The 24577-nt window shown below is 37.9% G+C and overlaps 1 protein-coding gene across 5 annotated transcripts in view; it reads right to left on the bottom strand.

Moving 5' to 3' along the window:
• ADAMTS12 (ADAM metallopeptidase with thrombospondin type 1 motif 12) overlaps positions 1-24577 on the bottom strand; it is a 534583-nt gene that overhangs the window by 197801 nt on the left and 312205 nt on the right. For all 5 annotated transcript variants that reach the window (XM_074208421.1, XM_074208422.1, XM_074208424.1 and 2 more), the window contains 2 exons: positions 15818-15942; positions 3905-4054 (listed from right to left, as the gene is read on the bottom strand). In XM_074208421.1, coding sequence (XP_074064522.1) covers positions 3905-4054; positions 15818-15942 — 275 coding nt within the window. The remainder of the gene's footprint in view (positions 1-3904; positions 4055-15817; positions 15943-24577) is intronic.

Below are 24577 nucleotides of genomic sequence, written 5' to 3'. Positions count from 1 at the left end.
AGACATAGAACTCTACATAAAAGTCATATGTATTTTTATACACAAGTATATTTTAGATATAAATTATATGTATACTTTATATCAATTATTGAAAGAAACAAAACACAAACAAAAACCCTTTCAAAATGGTTTACAAAAGGCAAAAATGTCATATTTGATTGCTAACTTAAATCCATAATCAATTCTATTTGGAAATACTGGCTCTCACCTTTGGGGTAATTTTCATTGCTAATTTAATCCATAATCAATTCCTTTTGGCAACACTGGCCCTCACCTTTGGTGAAATTTTCATTGCTTCTGATCAGTTCACTTTTAAAAAATTTCTACTCAGCTGCTATCTAAGAGTACAGGTGTTAAAATCCTTCATAAATATATTTTTATAGGGAGTTGTCTTCATTTAAATCATTAAATATCCTGAAATAGCTCTTAAATTATTCTGGCAAAACTCTCCTCTCCTAGTAGTCAGATTGCAATCCTCTGTGACTATGTTCTGAGATTCTTGTCATCCAGTCCTATCTTTCTTGATTGCCTCAGAACAAACTTTTAAAAGGGTTAAATAGCACTAGCACTGTTTCTGTCCCATTTGTCTCTAATTCCCTCCTTTATGAAAATCTGTTTCACTTAGGGGATAATACAATCTTGTTTTTAAAATAAGCTAGACCCCTCATTAATAACCATAACTCAATCTGTCACTTTTTGGTTCACAAAAATACTTTTCTCACAAAACACCTCATTGAGGTGAACAGATCAAAGAATCACTTTACATCCTGTTAGACTTCATCTATGAAATGAAACATCTGGACCAGTTAAGCTTTCAGGTTCTTTCCAACTCATGTCTAAGGCAATTATCTTATATAAAGAAACTGAGCTTTAGAGAAGTGATGACTTGTCCAACATCCAAGATCTAGTAAGCATCAGCAAACTCAAACCCAACTCCTCTTAAGATCTAGTCTAGCACTTCTAATACATCAGTATAATTTGAAAGGAAACATATTATATATTTAAACTGTTAAAGGTTTTTTGTTTTCAATGAGTACAATTTTTATTCAGTGGACTAGACACACAATATGATGGAATATTAAAAACAGCAGATTGACACTCAGAAGATCTTAGATTTTATTGATTTTATTACTTGTTGCTTTAATAAGTTACTCCCTGAAGATAATAAAACTTCCTGGAAAGAGTTCCCCACACCTCTGACAGAGTTATCATGAAGAGCAAAAGAAATAAAGGCTGGAAAAATGCTTTGAAATGCATTAAGTATTATACAATCATTGTTATGATTATTAATACGTCTTTCATTTCCTACCTAGTTTTATATCTCCTTTCAAGTATATACCTATTTTCTTCCCCAGAGAGGAAAATCAAGGTTCCTATTAAGATGATAACTAGAAGTAATAGCCCATCTGCTGATATAACACCCTGTACTCTGAGTTTCTCTCTGAGTCCCTGTACAAGTGTAGCAAATCTTCTGACATTTGGAAGCACAGAGAAGCTGGAACCCATCCTTCATTAATCTCCCTCCTATCCAGAATTTGGCATCTCTCCTGCTTCTAGCTGTGCAAATCAAATCAGTTAATATTAATGTTAATCTGGCTCTCTGTTTATTGGCATCTACTTTACAGCTTCCCACGTTACTAACAAAAAACAATCTCGTTTCAAAGAGCTATTTAGTTTAGAACTACTCAGTTGCCAAGTTACATTGATTCTACTTCTAAAATCTCTCTCCTTCTTAACACCTTCTTTTCACTTACATTTCCATCACATTGGGTCATCTCTGGCTTGGACTATTGAGGGAATAAAAGAGGAATTACCCATTACAAATTGGTTCTCAGCTGGTATCCCTGCCTCTCCTCTCTCTAATCTGGGATCCACATTGATATTCCTGAAGCACATTGCCTCTATTCTGATCAATAAACCCAGTGGCTCCCTGGAAGGATTGCAATAGCTTTCACCTTTGGCATCCCAAAGTTTATCTTCCTCTACTTTCTCTGCCATTATCATAACCATTGAAGTTTGATGAACTCTTGGGAAGTTCTCTAATTCCCTGGCCCAAGAGTCAGTAAAACCTCATTTCCTTGATTTAAGTGGGGTCAGGGGGTAGTGAAAAGTATTGGATAATCAGAAATCTAGAACTTGGAGAAATCTTAAAATTGGTCAATTCATTTTAGAGATAATTAAATCAGCTTAAACCTAGAGAAGTATTATGACTTCCCCAAGCTCATACAAATAACTAGCACAATTTGAATCCAAGTCCTGTGGACAAGGGGACAAAATAATACACACAATCTGGGGTTCAGATATGAAGGAAATTATCTTCCACTTAGACCTGCTCAGCTCTATTTGAAATATATGGCAAACTCTCAATTTTCTCTTATTCTCCATTTCCTTCTCCCAAACTGGTAGGGAAATGAGCAGTGGTTAAAACTCCATTCCAATCTTTAAAATAATGGGTCATATAGAAGAGACAGGCAGTGTTACCCTTCTTGCAGTACAAGAAACTATTACAAGGGGCAGCTAGGTGGCGCAGTGGATAAAGCACCGGCCTTGGAGTCAGGAGTACCTGGGTTCAAATCCGGTCTCAGACACTTAATAATTACCTAGCTGTGTGGCCTTGGGCAAGCCACTTAACCCCATTTGCCTTGCAAAAAAAAAAAAGAAACTATTACACCCCTAAAGAATGACTTCTGCATACTAGGCATCACCGCAGACACTTGCTCTATAGCCCAGTTTTCTCTGTAGTCTACACAGGGACAGGAGAAAGGACTTAGATTTGTGGTTTCTTTGGTACAGGAAACTCCAGGTTTGGGAAATATCATCTACCAGTGCAGGCTGGCACCTTCCCTGCATTGTGGAGCCTTAGAGAGCTGCCTATAGTGACTTGGCCAACTATGTATTGGAGGCAGAATTTCAATTCAGGTCTTCTTGCATCCAAGGCTAATATAAATATTATTTCAAAACAACTGATTTTCTTTGTAATCTTATGAATTTTACTTTTTGCACTTAAACTCTGTTTTGAGGTGGGGTCCATAGGCTTTACCAGATGGCCAGAGAGATCCATGATACAAAAAAGTCTAAGACCTCCTGGTCTAGTCCAACTGCTCCCTAAGTAACGAGCCCTCTTGACAGCAGCTCCAAAGTATGCTTAGCTCCATTTTAGACCTCCTATGACATGCCCCAAGGCAGTCTTTTCCATTTCTTAGACAGACAACTGTCATCATTAAGGAGTCTTTCCCTACACCAAACCACCATATGTCCTCATTCTACCCTCCAGGGCCAAGTAGAATGAGCCTAAGCTCTCTCCCACACAACACTCTTCAAATATTTAAAACGACTGTCAAGTCACCTTTAAGGCACTTCTCCTTCAAGCTAAACATCACTAGTTCCTTCAACCAATAACCTGAAAGAAATCACTTCAAACCCCCTTCCAATTTCATTGGAAGGAAGAATAGTATAATTGGAAAGAATTCCAGATTTGAAGCCAGAGAGTCTGGATATACTTAGTATTGGTGACTCAGGATAAATTATTTCATGCCTCATAATCTTCTTACCCATAGAATAAAGTTGAACTAGATGATCACTAAGGTTCCTTCCAGTTCTAAATCTCTGATCCTCTGATATCCTCCCTTCTTATCTTGTTTCAGCTTCTTGACGTGTTGCTATAGTGTGATACTTGGAATTGCACAGAGCACTTTAGGTGTGGTCTGACCAAAATAGAATGAAACAATGAATATCACCTCTCTCATTCTGGACACAATTTTGATTGCAGCCTAAATCAATGAGTTTTTCCAACTTGTAGAGGTTGGACATATAAGGAGTTCCAGACATAAAACCTTCCAGCTCTTCTTTGTATGTATTACTATCTAATCTTATCTCCTCCATCCTTATTGTGCCCATCTATTACCTATGGCCAAGTTCATGAGCAATTGTGAAAGCCAGGGGAAGTCCTGAGTCTTCATTGATATTACAGCTCCGGTGAGGCTGGCACATTCCAGAGAGATGAGATAGGCCTAGGGTTTCACAGGGTTGATTAACCCCAGCACAGATATCTTTCCTGGAAATAAGAGAATAGGGAAAGCTGTCATTGTAGATAATGCTTAATAAAATATCATAAAAAACCAAATATAGTATTATGTAAACATCTGGAATAGTGTGAAAATATATTTGAAATAAGGGATGCATATTAAGAGGCAATCTAAACTTTTTTTTAGCAAATAACTAACCTTTAGTGTGGGATCATATCTCATTGATTTAACATAGCAATGGAACACTGGGAAGAAGATTAGCTCTAAAATCAAAGGATTAGGTTTAAATTCCATCTTGGATTATTTACTCTCTCTGACCTTAGGCATGGGGAGGAAGACAAAGGAGAAGGAAGAAAAGGAAAGGGAGAAGAAGGAGGAACAAGGAGGGAAAAGATGAAGAGGAGGAGGAGGAGGAAGAAGAGGATAACTATTATTTATGCAGCACCAACTATGTGTTATGCAGCATGTTAGGTGCTTTACAAGTATTATCTGATTTACTCATCCCAATAAACCTGGAAGAAAGATGTTATTATTACATCCATTTTACAAATGAGGAAATTGAGGCAGACATCTTCTAAGAGACTTGTTCAATGTTACCCATCTAGTATATGATGCCACATTTGAATTCTTCCTGACTCTAGACTCTATCCTCTTTTCACTATGTATTATCATCACCATCCCCATGAATCATTATCACCATCATCATCATCATCATCATCATCAACTGGATCACAAGAAACAAGAAGCAGTATGGCACAGTAGAAAGTTTACTGGCTTTGGAGTCAGACCTGGGCTTGAGTTTCACCTCTGCCACTAAATCATTGTTTGACCTTTGTCAGTTCACTACTCTCAGGCCTTCAGTTTCCTCACTGTAAAATGTGACTGGATGAGAAATCCATCTCTAAATCAATGATCATATATTCTTAGGCATATACGCTGTTCCCTGTAGCATACTAGAAGGCTACAGAGTAAAGCATAGACATACACACACACACACACACATACAGATTCCCAATGACCCCAGGTCAAAAATGAGAAAGGGGCAACAATAACAAAAGTAATAATTAATAATGATAATGAAAATAATAATAAACATGTATAGGTCACCAGGCATTTTGCTAAGCACTTTAGAATTATATAATTTGATATAACAACCAGGGAGATAAGTTCTATTATCATCTCCATTTTACAGTTGAGAAAACTGAGGCAAACAGGATTTAAAGTGATTTGGCCAGGATCACATAGGAAGTCAGTGCCTGAGGCCAGATTTGAACTTTGTTCTTCCAGATTCTAGGCCCAGAACTTCATGCATTGCACCATCTTGCTCATCCAAGGTAATTACAAATCACATAGGATATATTTGACACATCAAACTTTTTTTTTAATATTTATTGGATATTTTATTTTTCTCAATTACATATAAAAACTATTTTTAACATCCTATTTTTTAAATTTTGAGTTCCAAATTCTCTCCCTCCATCCCTCCCCACCCTACTCATGGAGATGGCACACAATACTTGTTAAGGCAAGGTCATTTAAACCATTTCAGATCATTTCACAAAGGTTGCTAGCTTAAGTAGTACAATGTCTTTAGGGCAAGAAAACTTTCTTGGCCAGTAGATGATTCATTCAAACACCTGAGCCATCGTGAATTATACTTCTAACTCCTCAAGGCATGGGGTTTATGTGGGTGCTGCTTTTGGCTACACAGGCTCTCCAATCTTTGCTGTCAATTATATGATTGGAAAGATGCCGGCACAGGGGAATCCTGCCAGTTTTCATTAGCTCAAAGTTATAGCAATAACTGGAATAATGGAGCCAGTTTCAAAGATTTCTATTTACAGAAGCCCATCAGGAAAGATTTTGCGCATGTGCTTTGCTAATGAAAACAGCTGCCATTGAAATTTCCAAATTGTTTTGTTTGGTCACAGTCATTTTAATTCCTTTTGGTCTTGTAGGAACAGCATCTAAATACTCTCCCTACCCTAAATAACTATCCTGCCAATGAGATTTCCTTGTCTATTTTTTCATTTTATTTTAAGGAGCCAGCCAGGAGCCCAGTAAAGAGAGTAATTACAGGTAAAGATGAATGAAGCAAATGGATAATTTATTAATTTTTCTAATGAATACATTGTGGGGTCACTCAATGCACTCGTCATGCATTCAGCAATGTACAGATTGCCCAAACTGACAAAATCTGTCAGCTTATACTTTGTGTTTTATGACTTGATCTCTTACCTCAAGGAGTTGACATTCTTTTTAATGATTTTATTACTTAAACTCTAGGACCACCATTTAAAAACCTCATCCAATTCCCTGCTGTCCTCTCTAAAACATTCTACAAACTTCCATGCATGCACACACACAGACCAATCTTAGAACTACTTCTATTTCAATCTTCTGGTTTCCCCTCTGCTGACTTCATACACACCTAAGTTAATCCCATCTTGATTCAACCCTCACTAGACTCTACCATCTTCTCAAACCATCATAGCTAAACTCCTAGGAGAAAATGTGATTTATACCTATTGTTTCTTCTTCCTGGCTTCTTATTAACCCTTAGCAATCTGAGTTCCAGCCTCATCAATGAGCTAAAACTGTTCCTTTCAAGTTATTACTGATCATTTAATTATTATGATCTTTGTTTCAAGTCTTAGTCTTTTTGACCTCTCAGAAACATTTGACGCTGCTGATCACCCTCCTGGATTCTATCTCTGCCTTAATTTTTGCTTGAATTATTTTTCTTTTCTTTCTCTTTCAAGGTGTCTGACCACTACCTCTTCATTTCCTTTGTCAATACAATTTCCATATCCTACTCTCCCTAACTGTTGGTTTGTAATTCTTTCCCTCTATACTCTCATGTGCTGGCCTCAACAGTTTCTGTGGTTCAGTGCAGAGAGTTTCAATTTTATAAATCCAGTTCTAGTGTCTTTCTTATTCATTTCCAATTGCTTACGGCTTACTTCAGACTGACTGTCACCATGGCATCTCAAATGCAACATGTCCGAAAACGGAATTCATCTTTCTAGTTAAACTTCCCTTCCTCCTGAAGTTTCCCATTTCTATTGAAAGAACTTTGATTATTTCATTTATTCAGGTTTACAACTTTCACATGGTTCAAAACTTCTCGCTTTCCTTTAGCTCATATGTCTAATCAGTTGTTAAATTTTGCCATTTCTACCTCCACGCAATCTCATGAATCCTTCACCTTCTCTCTGATCACATAGCCACTGCCCTGATTTGGATACTCATCATCTTTTCACTGGTCTATTGGAATAATTGCTTTATAACTGACCCACACATTTGAAGTTTCTTTCTTCTCCAGTTCAACTCCCATGTGGTGCCAAAGTGATTTTTTAAAGTGCTAGTCCATTGTGATAGAAAATACCATCCACATCTAGAGAAAAAATTGTGGAGAATGCAAAGTATATTCTTTTCACTTTTTAAAATTTGTTGTATGTTTTTTCTATTTCCCCCCAGATTTTTACCTTTCATTCTGATTCTTCTTTCACAACATGACTGAATGGAAATAGGTTTAACCTGATTGTACATGTATAACATATCAGATTATTTACTGTTTGGGGGAAGGGGAAAGGAATAGGAGGGAGAAAAATATAGAACTCAAAATCTTACAAAAATTAAATGTTGACAACTATATATGTAACTGGAAAAAATAAAAGAAAAAAAATTTTAAAAGGCCCATTGAATACTTACACTCCACTACTCCATTAATCAACTTCAATGACTCCCAAATGCCTTTAAGATTAAATATAAGTTAAGATAGCTAGGTAGTCCAATGGATAAGAGTGCTTGCTGGTCCTGGGGTCAGGAGGCCCTAAATTCAAATTCAGCCTCAGACATTTGACATGTACTAGGTATGTAACCTAGGCAATTCACTTAACTTTAATTGCCTTACAAAAAAAGAGGAAAGAAAAACAATCAACAAATTCCGGGTTAGGGTTAGGTTCAATATTAGGAAAACTGTTAGTTTAATTAACTATATCAATAACAAACCTATCAGAAATCATATGGTTATCTCAATAGATGCTGAAAAAGCTTTTGACAAAATACAGCACCCATTCCTAGTAAGAACACTAGAGAATGTAGGACTAAATGGATTGTTCCTTAGAATGATTAGCAGTATTTATTTGAAACCATCAATAAGCATTGTATGCAATGGGGATAAGCTAGAGGCATTCCCAATAAGATCAGGGGTGAAAAAAGGGTGCCTGTTATCACCACTACTATTCAATATTGTGTTAGAAATGTTACCTTCCACAACAAGAGAAGAAAAAGAAATTGAAGGAATTAGAATTGGGAAGAAAGAAACAAAACTCACTTTTTGCAGATGACATGATGCTATACCTAGAGAATCCTAAAAACATCATCTAAAAAATTACTAGAAACAATTAGCAACTTTAGCAAAGTCACAGGATATAAAATAAACCCTCATAAATTCTCAATTTTTCTATATTTGACTAGCAAGATACAGCACCAAGAATTAGAAAGAGAAATCCCATTCAAAGAAACTTCAGACAATATAAAATACTTGGGAGTCTACCTGCCAAGGCAGTCTCCGAAACTCTATGAAAACAACTACAAAACATGTCTCACACAAATAAAACCTAATTTAAATAACTGCTGCACAAATATCAATTGCTCATGGATAGGCCGTGCTAATATAATAAAAATGACAATTCTACCCAAATTAAACTACCTATTTATTGCACTTACCAATCAAAATTCCAAAAAATTACTTTAATGAGCTAGAAAAAATTTTAAGCAAATTCATATGGAAAAATAAAAAGTCAAGAATTTCCAGGGATTTAATGAAAAAAAGTACAAAAGAAAGTGGCTTAGCCCTATTAGACCTAAAATTATATTATAAAGCATCAATCATCAAAACTATCTGGTACTGGCTAAGAAATAGAGAGGTGGGTCAGTGAAATAGACTAGGTGAAAAAGAGATAGTAGGAAATGATTATAGTAATCTGCTGTTTGATAAACCCAAAGAGTCCAGCTTCTGGGATAAAAATTCTCTCTTTGATAAAAATTGTTGGGAAAATTACATCTCACACCTTATACCAGGATCAAAATGGGTACAGGTTTGAGACATAAAAGACAATATTATAAGCAAACTAGGACAACAAAGAATAGTTTACCTGTCAGCTCTATGGAAATGGAAATAGTTTATGACCAAGGAAGAGATGGAGAACATCATTAAAAACAAACTAGATAATTTTGATTACATTAAATTAAAAAGCTTTTGCACAAACAAAACCACTGTAACCAAGATCAAAAGAAATGTAGTAAATTGGAAAACAATTTTTACAGCTAGTATTTCTGACAAAGGACTAATTTCTAAAATATATAGAGAACTGAGTCAAATTTATAAAAAACATGCCATTCCCCAATTGACAAATGGTCAAAGGATATGCAGAGGCAATTTACAGATGAGGAAATCAAAGCAATCCATGAAAAATTTCTTTAAATCATTACTTACTAGAGAAATGCAAATTAAAACATCTCTGAGATACCACCTCACCCCTCTCAGACTGGCCAATATGACCAGAAAAGACAATGATTAATTTTGGAAGGGATGTCAGAAATCTGGGACCTAATACATTGTTGGTGCAGCTGTGAACTCATACAACCTTTCTGGAGAGCAATTTGGAACTATGCCCAAAGGGCAATAAAAATGTGTATACCTTTTTTAATTTATTTTTTTATTCTCATTTTGTACAAATGTTTTTTTACATTAATAAAATATTCTTGTTTACAAGTAAACAAAATACCCCTCCTCCCCTATGAATATAGATGGACTTGCTTGGGCGAAAAAAGTAAAGGGGAGAGAAAAAAAATTAAAATAAAAAAATAATAGTAATAAGTGTAGGTATGGCCAGGTGGTGCAATGGATGAAGCACCAGCCCTGGAGACATGAGCACCTGAGTCCATATCCAGCCTTGTAAACCCAACAATCACCCAGCCGTGTGACATGCAAGCCACCCGATCCCCACTGCCCGGCAAAAAACAAAAAAAAAAAAGAAAGAAAAAAAGACCCAAAATAAAATAAAATAGTAATGATAGTAGGGGTGGCTGGGTGGCAGACAGAGCATTGGCCCTTGAGCCAGGAGCACCTGGGTCCAAATCCGGCCCCAGACACCCAAAGATCACCCCGCTATGTGGCCCCAGGCAGGCCATCCACCCCCACTTGCCCTGCACCCTCCCCCAAATAATAACAAAAAATTGTGCTTGAGTCTTTGTTCCAACACCAACAACTCTGTCATGGGTGGATCTCATTCTTTATGATAAGTCCATTACAAAAGTTATTTCTATATTTTTCCACCATTGCCATTGCTGATCGCAACTCCCTCCTTTCTTATTTCTCCACTACCACGTACTATATTTTCTCTCTCCTTTCACTGACTCTGATGTAGGGTAGCTGAGTGGCTCAGCAGACAGATCCCTGGTCCTGGGGCCAAGAATCCCTGAACCTCCATACCACCCCTTAGACCCAGAATCCACCTGGCCCTGTGGTCCTGGGCAGGCCATCCAATCCCAGCCCCTTGCAAGAAGTAAGAAAGAAAATGTGTTATATCTGGCCACTCTCCCCCCATGCTCCATCCTCTCCTCCTTTATTCACACCCCCACCCCTTCCCCCTGCTCCCCGCTCCTTCTTACTTCATTGAGTATGTATGCTGTTTCCTCTCCTAGCCATCTCTGATGAGAGCAAAGGTTCCCTCATTCCCCCTTGCCTCCCCACTTCCATATCATTGCAATAGCTCATTGTAATAAAAAAAATCTTATTATGTGAAATATCTTGGACTATTCCCCCTCTCCTTTTGCTTTCTCCCATTCCATTTCCCTTTTTTTCTATTGACTCCATTTTTACACCATATTTTATCTTCGAATTCAGCTTTCTCCTGTGCTTCAACTATAAAAGCTCTCTCTACCTGCTCTATTAACTGAGAAGGTTCATATGAGTATTATCAGTGTCATTTTTCTATGCAGGAATACATGCAGTTCATCCTCATTAAGTCCCTCATATTTCACCCCTCTCCTCCAATCTCCATGCTTCACCTGAGTCCTGTATCTGAAGATCAAACCTTCCGTTCGGCTCTGGCCATTCCAAAAGGAACTTTTGAAATTCCCCTGGTTCATTGAAAGTCCATCTTTTTCCCTGGAAGAGGACATTCAGCCTTGCTGGGTAGTTCATTCTTGGCTGCATTCTAAGCTATCTTGCCTTCAGGTATATTGTATTCCAAGCCCTACGAGCTTCCAATGTAGCTGCTGCTAAGTCCTGTGTGATCCTCACTGCAGCTCCACGATATTTGAACTGTGTCCTTCTGGCTGCTTGTAATATTTTCTCTTTGACTTGGGAGTTCTGGAACTTGGCTATAACATTCCTAGGGGCTGGTTTTTTGGGATCTCTTTCTCTGGGAGATCATTAGATTCTCTCCATTTCTATTTTGCCCTCTGCTTCTAGAATATCAGGGCAATTTTCCTGTAGTAATTCTTTGAAAATGATATCAAGGCTCTTTTCCTGATTGTGACTTTCAGGTATTCCAATAATTTTTAAATTATCTTTCCTAAGTCTGTTTTCCATATCAGTTGTTTTTTCAATGAGGTATTTCACATTTTCTTCTAATTTTTCATTTTTTTGGGTTTGAAGTATTGATTCCTGATTTCTGTTAAATTCATCAATCTCCCTGAATTCTATTCTTTGTCTGAAGGATTTGTTCTCCTCAAAGAGTTTTCTTATCTCTTTTTCCATCTGGCCAATTTTGCTTTTTAAAGCATTCTTCTCCTCAATAACTTTTTGAACTGTTTTATCCATTTGACCTAAGCTGGTTTTTAGCATGCTATTTTCTTCAGCATTTTTTTGGATTTCCTTGACTAAGCTGCTGACATCATTTTCATGGTTTCCTGCATCTCTCTGCTTTCTTTTCCAAGTTTTTCTTCCAACTCCCTCATTTGATTTTCAAAGTCTTTTTTGAGCTCTGTCATAGCCTGAGCCCAATTTCTGTTTTTCTTGGAGTCTTTAGATGCAGGAGCTTGTGCTTCCTCATCTTCAGACTGAGTATTTTGATCCCTCTTAGGCTCATTTGCAAAATATTTCTCAGTAGTCTTCCTTTTGTTTCTCTACTTGCTCATTTTCCCAGTCTGGGCCTGGTTTGGGGGTGCTTCCTGAGCTTTTGGGACACTCCCACAAGGGTCTCAGTGTGTGAGGCTCTGTCCTCTCTCCTGGTCTGTGAATGACCATAAGCACCTCCCTCTGCCATGGGGCTGAGGTGGGGCGGGCCCTGCTGTTCTATGGGGGGGCCTAGACTGGGATCAGGATCTGAATGTGTTCAGAGCCCCAGAGTCCTGTTCCAGGGGCAGAGGACAGAGCTCTGCAGTATCTGTCTTCACTCCCCTCCCTCAGCTCAATGGGCTCATGCCCTGGGGGCTCCTGCTTACTGGCTCCACCTGCTTCTGTTTCCTGGATCAGGGCTAGGGAAAGACCATGCTGCTGACTGTGTGCCCTGAGGGCTGGGCTCCAAGTGCGCTCTGGCAGAGGTCCCCCGCTGTTCCCCTACTTTGTGCCCAGTGCTCCTCGGGGTACAGCTCAGGAGACTCCCCCGCTGCCTTGAGCTGAGACTCCCAGTGCCCTGGGGCTGCCTCCAGGAGGCTGAAGTTCTTTGGCTCTGGCGGGCTGCCCCTCCGACCCTGGGGAGCAGAGCCTTTCTGCTCTTTTCCAGGTTACCTTGAGTAGGAGAACTGCCTCACTGGGTCCCTTTGTGGGTTCTGTCTCTCCAAAGTTTAGTTAGAGTCCTTAGCTGATGAATTTTATCAGAGAGCTCCTAAGACTGGATCCCTTCTTGTCGCCATCTTGGCTCCGCCCCAAAAATGTGTATACCTTTTGATCCAGCAATACCACTACTGGGTCTCTACCCTTAAGAGATCATGAAAAAGGGTAAAAACATCACTTCTATAAAAATATTCATAGCATCACTGTTTGTGATGGCAAAGAATTGAAAATTCAGTGAATGTCCATCTATTGGCGAATGGCTGAACAAATTGTGGTATATGTACAATATGAAACACTATTGTTTCATCAGAAACCAGGAGGGATGGAAATTCAGAGAAGCCTGGAAGGATTTACATGAACCAATGCTGAGAGATGAGCAGAACCAGAAGATCATTGCACCCTAACAGCAACATGGAGGTAATGATCAACCTTAATGGACTTACTCATTTCATTATTGCAGCAATCAAGGACAATTTTAGGGTATCTGCAATGGAGAATACCATGTGTATCCAAAGAAAGAATTATGAAGTTAAAATAAAGACCAAAGATTATTACCTTTAATTTTTTAAAAAATGATTATCTTATTGTGTAATTTTGCTACCTTTTATATTTTTTCCTTTAGGATATGATTTTTCTCTCAACACATTCAATTTTAATCAATATATAGCATGGAAACAATGTAAAGACTATCAGACTGACTTCTGTTGGGAGTGGGGGGGAGGAAAGCGAGATTAGGGGAAAAATTGTAAAATTCAATAAAAATTTTTTTTAAAAAAAGAAAAAATCAACAAAGTCAAATATAAGTTCCCATTTAACTTTTAATGAACTTCACAACCTACTCTACCACACCAAATTTACTATACATCAATACCCCTTTCACCCTTAACTGTCTGTCCAAACTTCTTCCTCACACATGATTCTTCCTCCCATCTTGCATTAACTGTCTTTCAGGTCTGAAATGCACTCTCACGTCACTTTTTTCTTAGAGTCTGTTGTTTCTTTCTCAGCTCTGTTCAAGGAATATCTTCTAAATGAAATCTTTTTTTAATCACCCAAGCTGTTCTCACCCTACAAAAATCTGTCTTATATTTATACTGTGTACACACACATACACACAAATATGCTATCTCCCCCAAAAGAATAGAAGCTTCCTAGGGACAGCAACTATTTCACATTTGTCTTCTCATTGCCAACATTTAGCATAGGGCACAGCACACAATGTGTATTTGATGCTGAATGGTTAGTCCATCTTGGATCTCTTCCAAAGCACAACTTATTTCTAGTGATCTCAATTGTGTAGCAAAGAGTAAGACTTCAGCACGAAGTTTCTAACTTCATTTGATCATTTTAAGTCACAGAATAATAATGTGCTAGAGCTGTTTAAAAAACTAATTTTCAATATTTCAAAACTCTGATTTTTTCCCTCACCACTTCTTCCAAAAACAGACCTTAACCCTTCTGTAACTTAGTAAAACTCAAATCCAAATCCAAAAACACATTACCTTTTATCCAATCTGCTGAATGAAATTGTCAATAAGAATTTATTAGATAACCATTATATGCTAGTTGCTGAGCACAATAAGACAAAATAAAATAATTCCTGCCTTCAAAGAGCTCACATTCTAATATTCTTTCTACCAAACCTCTATCATAAAATATAGTGGCATTTTTTAAAAAATAAAGCATAGGGGTTATATTTGGAAAGCACGGGAAAGGGGAAGTCAAATGCTATATGTGTACTTAGAAGGATTTATTAGGTACAAGCCCCACTTGGAAGATTAATCACTGTGTGACTATTTTCAAATCATTTATTATTTACAGATACACAGATAACTAAATTACATCTGAGTAATAATGAGTTGGACTTGGTAGCTTTAGATCTATGAGCCCAAGTTATTAGAACAGCTTCTTCCATCTCTCCCTTTTCGCCTCCCTCTCAGGGAGGTTTTATGGGAATTAATAGTAAAGTAAGGAGTGTATTTGAACTTTTCCAATAGTATGTGTAGGATAAATACAAATATGTATGTTCGTGTGTATATATATGTATATATGAATATATGCCTGCATATATATATATATGTACATATGTGTGTATATTTCTTTTAAAATCTATGTATCTAAGATACCAAAGAATCTAAAGCCATGAGAGGTTTCTTTGCATCTTTGACCTTGCCTTCCAAATTCCCTTGGTACAATATAAAGATAGAGCTATTCAAAAGCTATTCCTTCATTGCAGGCATTTACTCTGGTCCAGCTACACCCTGGCTCTCTAGCTGTCTGATCCTCACCCCTACAGTGCTCCTCAGAAGCCAATCTTAGTGCATTATAAGGGAAAAGCTATAGGCAGCACTGATCAACAATCATCCCTGTGTGAATTGACTATAGCAAGAAAACATTCAAATGCACAATCTATGTTCTGTTTCTGACTTTAACAAACTAAAAGAGCCTAATTTCTTTGGCTATTAACACTTTCTTCTCCCCATTAACCAAGTAGCATTTCCTTAATGATAACATATGAAAATATATTTTGGAAGAAAAATCATAGATTAAAAGGCTTATGTTGAAAGAGATCTTTGTGGTCAACTAGTCTAATGCTCTCATTTTGCAGGTGAGGAAACTGAGGCCTCAAAGAGTGAAGTGATTTTCCTCAGATTATGGAGATAGCAAATGGAAGATCTGGGATTTAAAACTAAATCCTTTATTCCAGTCTCAGAAAGCTTTCTATAGCACTGAGCTTTTCCAAATTGCAACCATCAAATTCATGTCAGACATTTCAGATAGACCTTTTCTATTATCCAAGATTCTAGCTCACCCATGTCACTTTGCTCCCTCTATTAGTATAACCATTGGAAATATTAGAAATGCAATCTCCAAGAAATGGAAGAGAAGTTAAAGCTCTAGTTAGAAGGTCTTGCTCACTTCTCAAACACTCCCCATGTCCTTCCCTCCTCCAAGCATCCCCCAGCCCTCCATCCTGGATAGATTCCAATTGTGGCAGTACCTGGTTAGAAGGACAGCCACATCATGATGGGCGGGGTTGAGGTCGCTCTTAGGGTTGATGCTTTTCTGCCACTTGCAGAAGCTGGCCAGTGTCTTGTCTGCATGGTGAATTATTTTCAATCCTTGCTGGAGACAGAAAAACAAGGGATCAGCTCAAGTTGGCCATGGCCCTAGTAGCTCTGCAATGGAGCACCTGGAAACACTGGGCATATTGCACACTGGGCTTTGGCTCAAAGGGAAGGGACTCCTCCAGAACATGAACAGTAGCTTAGTAAGTAGGGATGACAATGTGTATGCTGATCTCTTTGCTCTTCTTTTCTGCAGTCCCACTACAGCAAAGGAACAAAAGCTCGTAAAATTTAGAATCAGGAACATCCTTACAATTCATCCAGTTTGATCCCTCTCATTTAACAGGTCTTTTAATTTGCTCAAGTTCACATATGTAATAAGTGACAGAGTCCAAACCTGAATCCTGACCTCTTCTCCTAATATTCTTTTCAACTGTACCACAAAAAAGGAAAAATTAGCATCTGGGCAAAACAGTCTGAGAAGAAAAAAAGAAAGGAAAATATCACCAAAGATTCAGAAATCTTTCAGGATCTATTGCCCCTGATTCTGTTTCTTTCCTCTTTTTTTGTTTGTTTGTTTGTTTTTTGCTAAGCAAACGGGGTTAAGTGGCTTGCCACCTAGCCACCTAAATAATTTCACTGATTTTTTTCTTTTTTAGGTTTTTGCAAGGCAAATGGGGTTAAGTGGCTCACCCAAGGCCACACAGCTAGGTTAATTATTAAGTGTCTGAGACCGTATTTGAACTCAGGTACTCCTGACTTCAGGGCCGGTGCTTTATCCACAGCGCCACCTAGCTGCCCCTGTTTCTTTCCTCTTTTGCTTCCACACCCCCACCTCCTCACATCAAGAAAATAGTTTTTAAAAAGTACCCTTGCTTTGATTTTTATTACTTAAAAGATAAATATATTGGTGTAGGGAATGACTCAGAAGAGATTCCTACAATATTTTTGCTTATGACTTTTTCCTTATATTTATATTCCTAAAGTCTAGCAAGGTGATTCATACACAATAGGTCTGTCATACTCACCTATTGAATGGATGATTCTGTGTTCCTTTGGGAGCTTTCAAGGGGGCTATCTGCAGGACATCTGGACAAGATTGCCTCTATGCTAGGGGTACCAACTATTATGCAGTTCCTAGAAACCCATTGCCTGCACAAGAGGTTTCAATTTCAGTTTCAGGGATTCTAAGGAGGTATCCAATGGGCAGATGACAAGATTGTAATGTTCCCATAAATATCCCTCTCCATCATTATCAGGTGAAAAGCCTTAATTCATTCCAAATTTAAGTGATACAGGTTACTAGAATAGGGTTGCAATGGATAGAATTTTAAGTTTTGAGTCAGGAAGACTCATCTTCCTGAGTTGAAATCTGACCTCAGATACTTGCTAGATACATAACCCTGAGCAAGTCACTTAAACATATTTGCCTCAGTTTCCTCATCTATAAATAAGCTGGAGAAGGAAATAGCAAACTACTTCAATGTCTCTGCCAAAAAAACCAAGAAAATGGAGTCATGAAAAGTAAAACATGACTGAAAAATAATTAAATAATAATAACTCTAATAGAAGGTAAGAATTATCAGGGGGCATGGATAGAATCAGAAGGAAAAGATAATTTCTGAGTCCATTTGTCATTCAACCAATAAGTATTTTCATAGATCTAAAAACGTAAAGGACCCCAAAGACCATAAAATCTAACGCCCTCATTTTATAGATAAGGAGACCAAATCCCCAAGAGTTAAACGATTTCCCCAGAATCAAACAGGTAGGAAGCCCAAGAGGTAAAAATTTAATCTGGGGCAACTAGGTGGCGCAGTGGATAGAGCTCCGGCCCTGGAGTCAGGAGTACCTTAGTTCAAATCCGGCCTCAGACACGTAATAATTACCTAGCTGTGTAACCTTGAGCAAGTCACTTAACCCCAATGCCTTGCAAAAACAAAAACAAAAACTTAATCCACATCTTCTGAATGCAGAGTAAATATTTAACTATTTTGTTCTGAGGATACAAAACAAAACTCTCTGCCCTCAAAGAGCTTATAATTTATTGGATCATGATTGCTCCAAGCTATTTTTACTTGGTTAAGTTTTTTCTGCAAAAGCAATCTTTAATCCAGACCCCTAGAGGAAACTAAGTGTCACCATGAATAGAAGTAGGGGTCCCAAATCAGGAAGACCTGAGTTCAAATTTGATCTTAGACACTAGCTGTGTGTCATTTGGCAAATCATTAACTTGTGTCTGCCTCAGTTTCCTCAACTATTAAATTATAATAACAGTACCCACCTCCCAGGGGTTGTTGTAAGGATAAGATGACATAATGTTTGTAAAATACTTAACACAATGCTTTAATAAATGTGTATTCCCTTCCTCCTTTCCTTTGTGGAATCTAAGTGAGCTAAGTATGCATAGGGTTTGAGGTAAAGATATATCTGTCAGCTAGAACAGACTTTTCAACTATCTAAGGATGGGTTAAACTGACATAGTATTTAGATTATACTTTTGACTAAATAGTTGCAAAACATATGAGCATTGGGGTGGGAGGGGGATATGAACTGTTAAAGGTAGGAGTAGGGAGACTGGTATTCTGGGATGATGTAGGAACACTCCTGCTGAGACCCTATTCTTTTTTTTAGTTCCTCTTTTTTTAAGTTTATGAAGTAACAGGCTTCCTACAAAGCCCAGCAGGGCTTTGTAACAGGCAGTGAGGTCTGCCAACCTCCTCCTCCTTGCCACTCCCATGCCTGAGCATAAGTGTCCCACAGCCAACACCACTTAGCAGCAGGCTCAGAGAGGTGCCTGGTTCCCTGGAGTCATTTTTTAAACTATATCTCTACAGCCCCTGTTCCAACTCCAACCGACAACCCCTACTCCATTCCCATCTATCTTTCTACCTATTACAGACTGCCTTTCCTGGGAGAAATACAAAAGATGATGACACCAGGAGAAAAGAAATATTTATCAGGAATAGTTTAGATAGAAGAAAACAATTGTTCTCCCTACTGTTAGTCATTTTTCCTCCCCATACCCCTTATATTTTCTATGAAGATGATCTGTGGGCATAGTTTGAAGGTTTTTAAGATTAATCACCCAAAGTCAGTTAATAGAATAGTTCTCTCCCAGAAGAAGGCAGCAAGTCTCAAGTTTTCCAAAAGAATTGTTCCCCTGGGATAAAGAACCAAATATAACTTCCAGTAAGGCAGCAGATTTTGGGCTGGCATTAGAGTGAGGAAAAGTTGCAATCCAATATTTCCTTAAACACTTAATAACCATTGTGATCCCATGGATAAATTACTGAACCAATTCCAGGTTCAGTTTACCAATTTATAAAAAGGGGAATAACAATAGTTGCTTATTGTGAGGATCAAACGACATATGGAAAAAACACTTTCCCAAAAATGATATTATCTTCCAATCAACAGTCCAATAAGAGAGATTCATTCCTCTCCCTTCAACCTTGAACTATACAATTAGCAATTTCCCCAAAAAATGCTATCATATGTACATGATTCAAAAAAAATTTCATATAATGATTCTGGATCTTGTTGTGTTTGTAAAAGTAAATAGAGGTGTTAATAAAGGCCAACATTTCTAGAGCATTCACAGCAACCATATCCCTTCAGAAGGCAGGCAGAAACAATTCAATCTGGTACCTAGTAAGCAAGAATGGTTAGTTAAAATAATATGTCTTCCACTGACTCCCCATTTCCCTAGTATTGGCCATACTTTAGAAGGTGACCTCTTTCTTAGCCTTCTCCACTCAGTCATTCCCTTGGTGGTGACTTCTTCAGTATAAGAGTTTTTCACATCCTTCTACCAAAGGGCTGGTAGGAAGGCAGCTTTTGTGCCTGCCCCAGATTTTCTCTCATTCTGGGAGCCAATATGATTAGATAAGCTCTGAAGGTGAATTTGCTTAAAAAATAAATGTACCTCAAATTACATTATCTCATTATCTGAGGTTGTTGGAACAGCCCTCTCCAATACCATTATTCTATTTCCCTTGAAAATAAGAATGCATTTCCCTTTTGATTCTTCCATCATTTTTTCACACCTCATTTTCTCAACCCAGTCCAATAAACAATCCTCCATACTCCTTCCCTAGACTAGTGGATGTGACCTTACAGATTAGGTGACCAGCTTTAAGGAAATCACAAACATCTTAGAACACACAGTTCCAAGGAGCTAGAGGAAATTGTCGGGCAGAATATGCCTGTTGTTATAAATTGCTATCTCACTTTGCAACCTCTTTCCAAAATGAAAATCCCCTGATTGATTTTAGGATAAATTATAATAACTTTTGACTTGCTACTTAGATTGCCTGAATGTACATTGCTCTACTCAAAGGGGAGTAAGAGAAGGACAAAACATATATTAGAGAGGAGTCTAGCAATTTTCAGGTCTAAAATCTCATACCTATAAAAGGATTATTCGCTCCCCTATCAGACAACATTGTATCTAAACAGGAAAAGTGATGGGGGTGAGCATTTCACTCACATTTCTGACTCATATCTCAAAGGACCAGCTACTATGGAAGTAATCTTTTGTTTAGAGAGCTGAGCTATCTCTCACAAACAGACTAGACAAACTGCCTCAATGCTAACGCCTGATGCATCCAGAATCAGTAGCCTTTCTCTCTTTAAATACCAGCCCAGCTCCCCCACCTGATAAAGAAACTGAGCCTCAAAGAGGTGATCTAACTTGCCCAAGGTCAACACTAGAAATGAGCAGCAGAGATAGGGCTGAAATCTATGTCCAATTCTATGTTGAGAGTTCATTCCATTATTTAGAGCTGCCATTCATGCACACAGCTCTCTTAACTTCTGTCTAAATTTCTCTATGTAACATTATTTTAACATTAGAATCGTCTTTACTGCTTTTTAAGAATTGGAACTTTGATGAGATGAAGAGGTGAGTGAACTGTTTGTTGTGAATCAAGAAAATGAAAATTGACCAACAGTTCTCGAAGAAGATGCCTCTGTTGTCAAATTCTGAACTGCAAACTGAGATTCAATAAAAGCCTAGGTGAGAATGATATGTGCCAAGCACTGGGAACATTTTGGAGATGGGAATCTAGATACCTTTTTATAAAGTATTTCTGTTTTTACTTTGACTTTATTTTTTTTTAATTTTAGAAAAATGGTTTTGGGTAGAAAATAACCCAAGGAGACTGTTAGGGAAACAGTGGTGAGTCAGTCCTCCCATCCACCCTAAGGGTTGGCTCCCTTTCCTCTCTGTCCTAATAAGACTGCTTCTTTCTTTTCCCACATCCTCAAAACCAGGAAGCTTAGGGAGAAAGATGTGATCCTGAGGAGCCATGCTAACTAACCATAGTATCCTGTCTTGAGAGTGTGTCCTTGGGTGAAGATTTTCTCTACAAAACTCCTTGTCCAACATTTCTTCTTTGTCCATTCCTAACATCTTCTGGGTTTTATTCACAATATTACACTGATACTGATACTCTTCTATTGTGATATTTCAAACTGGATATCCCAGACACATCTCAAATTCAATACATTCAAAATTCACTTTTAAAGTTATGAGCAAGTAGGTGATTTATCAGATAAAGTACTGAACTCATAATTAGAAGACCTGAGTTAGAATTCCCTCAGGTTTTAAGTTACTTGAGAACATTGTCTTTGTCATATCTATCTCTATATCCTCTGGACTAGAGTAGTATCTTGTATACAGCAGGAACTTACTATAGTACATGATTGTTGAGTTTAATTTCTCCCATTAAGGAAGGTCTATTCTTCTTGCTTTTGCTCTCTTGCTGGCTAGACATCTTACACACCTTGATAGCTCCTTTTCCATTTTACAAATTCATATAGAGCAGATATTCAATCTCATTTTTTGTGCTTTTCATGTTAATTTAATTCACAATAATAATTATGTTAGGTTTTTATTTCCCCACACATAAGAAGCACCTTAATTTGGGGACCTGAAATTTAAAAAAAATGTATTACATAAAATTACTGAACTCAAGTTTATTCATCATGAAATTCAAAGACTTTCAGGCATCCTTTGGGCAAATCTTGTGCATGGATGCATGCTTAGTCCATTCTGTTTCAAGAATCTGAAGCACCCATTGTGTCCTTTGAAATCTTTTTCATCAGCAATTCTTCTGGCCTTCTGCCGAACCATCTTTTGTGGATATAGGAGTTCCCATTGCCCTTTGCTCTTCAATCCATCTCTTCAATTCCTTCTCTAGCTCAGACCATTTGCTGCCTTGCCTCTCATGGTCTTCTTCTGCCGGGGCATTTTCAGGAGGATTTCTTCTTCCTGTAGCCAGTCTCCAATTGTTTTCTCAGTCGGAGGAGGACCAAACTGAAATTCAGCAGCTCGGTTTCCATTCAGTTTTGCAAACTGGATCACTTTGAACTTGAATTCAACACAACAAAAATCTTTGCTGAGCCATTTCTGGGAAGAACATAGCAAAACATAACCTAATATACTGCTAACAAATGTAAAACAATGAGTGCAAAGACATTAAGTGCAAAAAAGTGGGAAATGCAAGTATAAAATCTACAACCATTGTATAAGATACTCTCAGTTTTTTTAGACCTCAAATTTTTTGAAAAAAGGGTGCTTCTTAAACATGAGGAAATACGGTATTTACCAAGATCAGATGACTCACCAGTTCCCAAACTTGCTCCATACTTTGGAATGATCTTCCTGCCTATATCTACCTGTGGAAATCCTCTTTGGGCATAAAGGCCCAACTCAAATGCCACCTCCATGAAGATTTCCCTTATTTTCACAACTGGAAGTGATCTTTTCCTCCCCTTAGATCCTATAGAACTCATCTGTACCTGTTTTATGTATTTCTAACATTCTGTCTTACATAATTGTGATTAGTGGACTAGACTATAATAAACTCCTTGAGAGCAGGGACCATATCTTAAATCAGAGGTTCTAAACCTGGAAAAGTATGTGAATTATTATTATTGATCATTCATTATTTTTCAGATATTTATTGTTTTTTATATTCATAACTTTATTTCAATATAGTTTCTTTCATTATCCTGTATCTATTATGCAGTTGGAAACATGATAAGAGGTCCATAGGCTTCTACAAGATTTCCAAAGGGATCCATGATCTAAAAAAAAAGATCAAGAAGCTCTGGTTTAAATAGGGACTAGTAGAGTTAGTCTTGCACCCTAGAGGTGCTTAATAAGTATATGTTGAACAAATGTGAATTGAATAACTATGGAAAACACCTACAAGCTTTTCATTAACAGAATGTAAAATAGCTTTGGGAAGGAACCAGTTTCCAGAGGGGATTCAGGCTTCAGAAAAGGCTTCTGACTTACTATTCAAGAACTCCAAGTCCTAGACCAGCAAAACACTGGTCAAGAGGAACCTAATATGCTGGCTTCATGTTACCTCAGTTCTAAACTTCCCCCACTCTCCTCAAGGCCCTACTCCTCACCCATCTTGCTCACTCTCAATATATGTGTGTTGCTTTTTTAAAACTGTATTGATGAAATTGAATGTGTCTGAATTAATTTTCTCTGAATTTTCCATCCAGGCTACCCCTTAGGATTGAGAATTCCCATGGTCTGCCAATGATCACTTCTCTTTTTGTGGTTGGACATGGATTCTCTGTTCCCATCTCTAGCCCTTTGGGAAGGGATCCAGAATTTTCAAACATTCCGACCCCCCAGATCCACCCTTTCCCTTCCCAATGGCAGTTGGCAGGGCCCCTCCAAATGCCCCTACCCAGTTGATCAGTCACAATTGCTTACACCCCTTGAATGAATAGGGAATCACTAATTAACAGTTCTTTGATAAGATAGAGGACCACCAGTTTTACCATCTCTACTGATATTCCTCCAGACCACCACCATACATTGCCATCTGAGTTACTGTTGCACCCTTAGGCTATCTAAACTTTTCCATCTGTCCTTCAGCTGAATCCACCTATGTGATATCAACAGATATTAGAATTTGAGCACCTTGAGAACAAGAATTTTTTGGGTTTTTCTCCTCATATCTCCAGCATTGTGCTTGGAACATAGTAAGGCCCTAGGAAATGTTTTTTCATTCTTTCATTCATTCATTCATTCACACACATTCAAAAAATTGTAGAGTTGGCCTCAAAAAGTCAGTCAACTTATACCTGAATATGAAGTGACCCTACATTTATAGCAAACAACCATACAACCTCTGTCTGAAGACCTTAAATTATGAGAATATTCCTACTAAGCTTGCTCTTCTCTAGGCTAAGTATTTTCAGTTTTTAAAACTAAAGCTCAAATGACACAGAGCTAAGACTTCTCACCATCTTGTCTCCTCCCTCAGAAAACCCCCAATTTGTCTATGGCCTTCATAAAATGTAGTGCCTAAAGTGCACAAACCATTGCAGATGTGGTCTTATTTGGGTGGGTGGGGGGGGGGTGACTATCAATTCCTTCTTTGTTTGGATTGCTTTTCTTGTTGCTTGTTTGTTTGTTTTTGTGGGGGGGCAGCAATTCTGTATGTAACACATCACAGGAGTTTAATAAAAGTTTGTTGAATAATTGATTTTTGTAGTATAGGGAATATTCTAATGAAGAAATTGTATCTCCCAGTACAGATTGGTACCTGCTCTGTAATTTATAGTCTTAATTGCCTAGGACACTGAGAGGTTAAGTGATTAGCCCAAATCCTGCTGTATATCAAGACTAGGTCAGCTTGTCAAACTTATAAAGAAAT

This window comes from Macrotis lagotis, chromosome X (assembly GCF_037893015.1).
Source record: "Macrotis lagotis isolate mMagLag1 chromosome X, bilby.v1.9.chrom.fasta, whole genome shotgun sequence".
NCBI classification, from domain to species: Eukaryota; Metazoa; Chordata; class Mammalia; order Peramelemorphia; family Peramelidae; genus Macrotis; species Macrotis lagotis.
The sequence above is the reverse complement of the archived record's forward strand: the minus strand, read 5'-3'. Positions and strand labels throughout refer to the sequence as shown.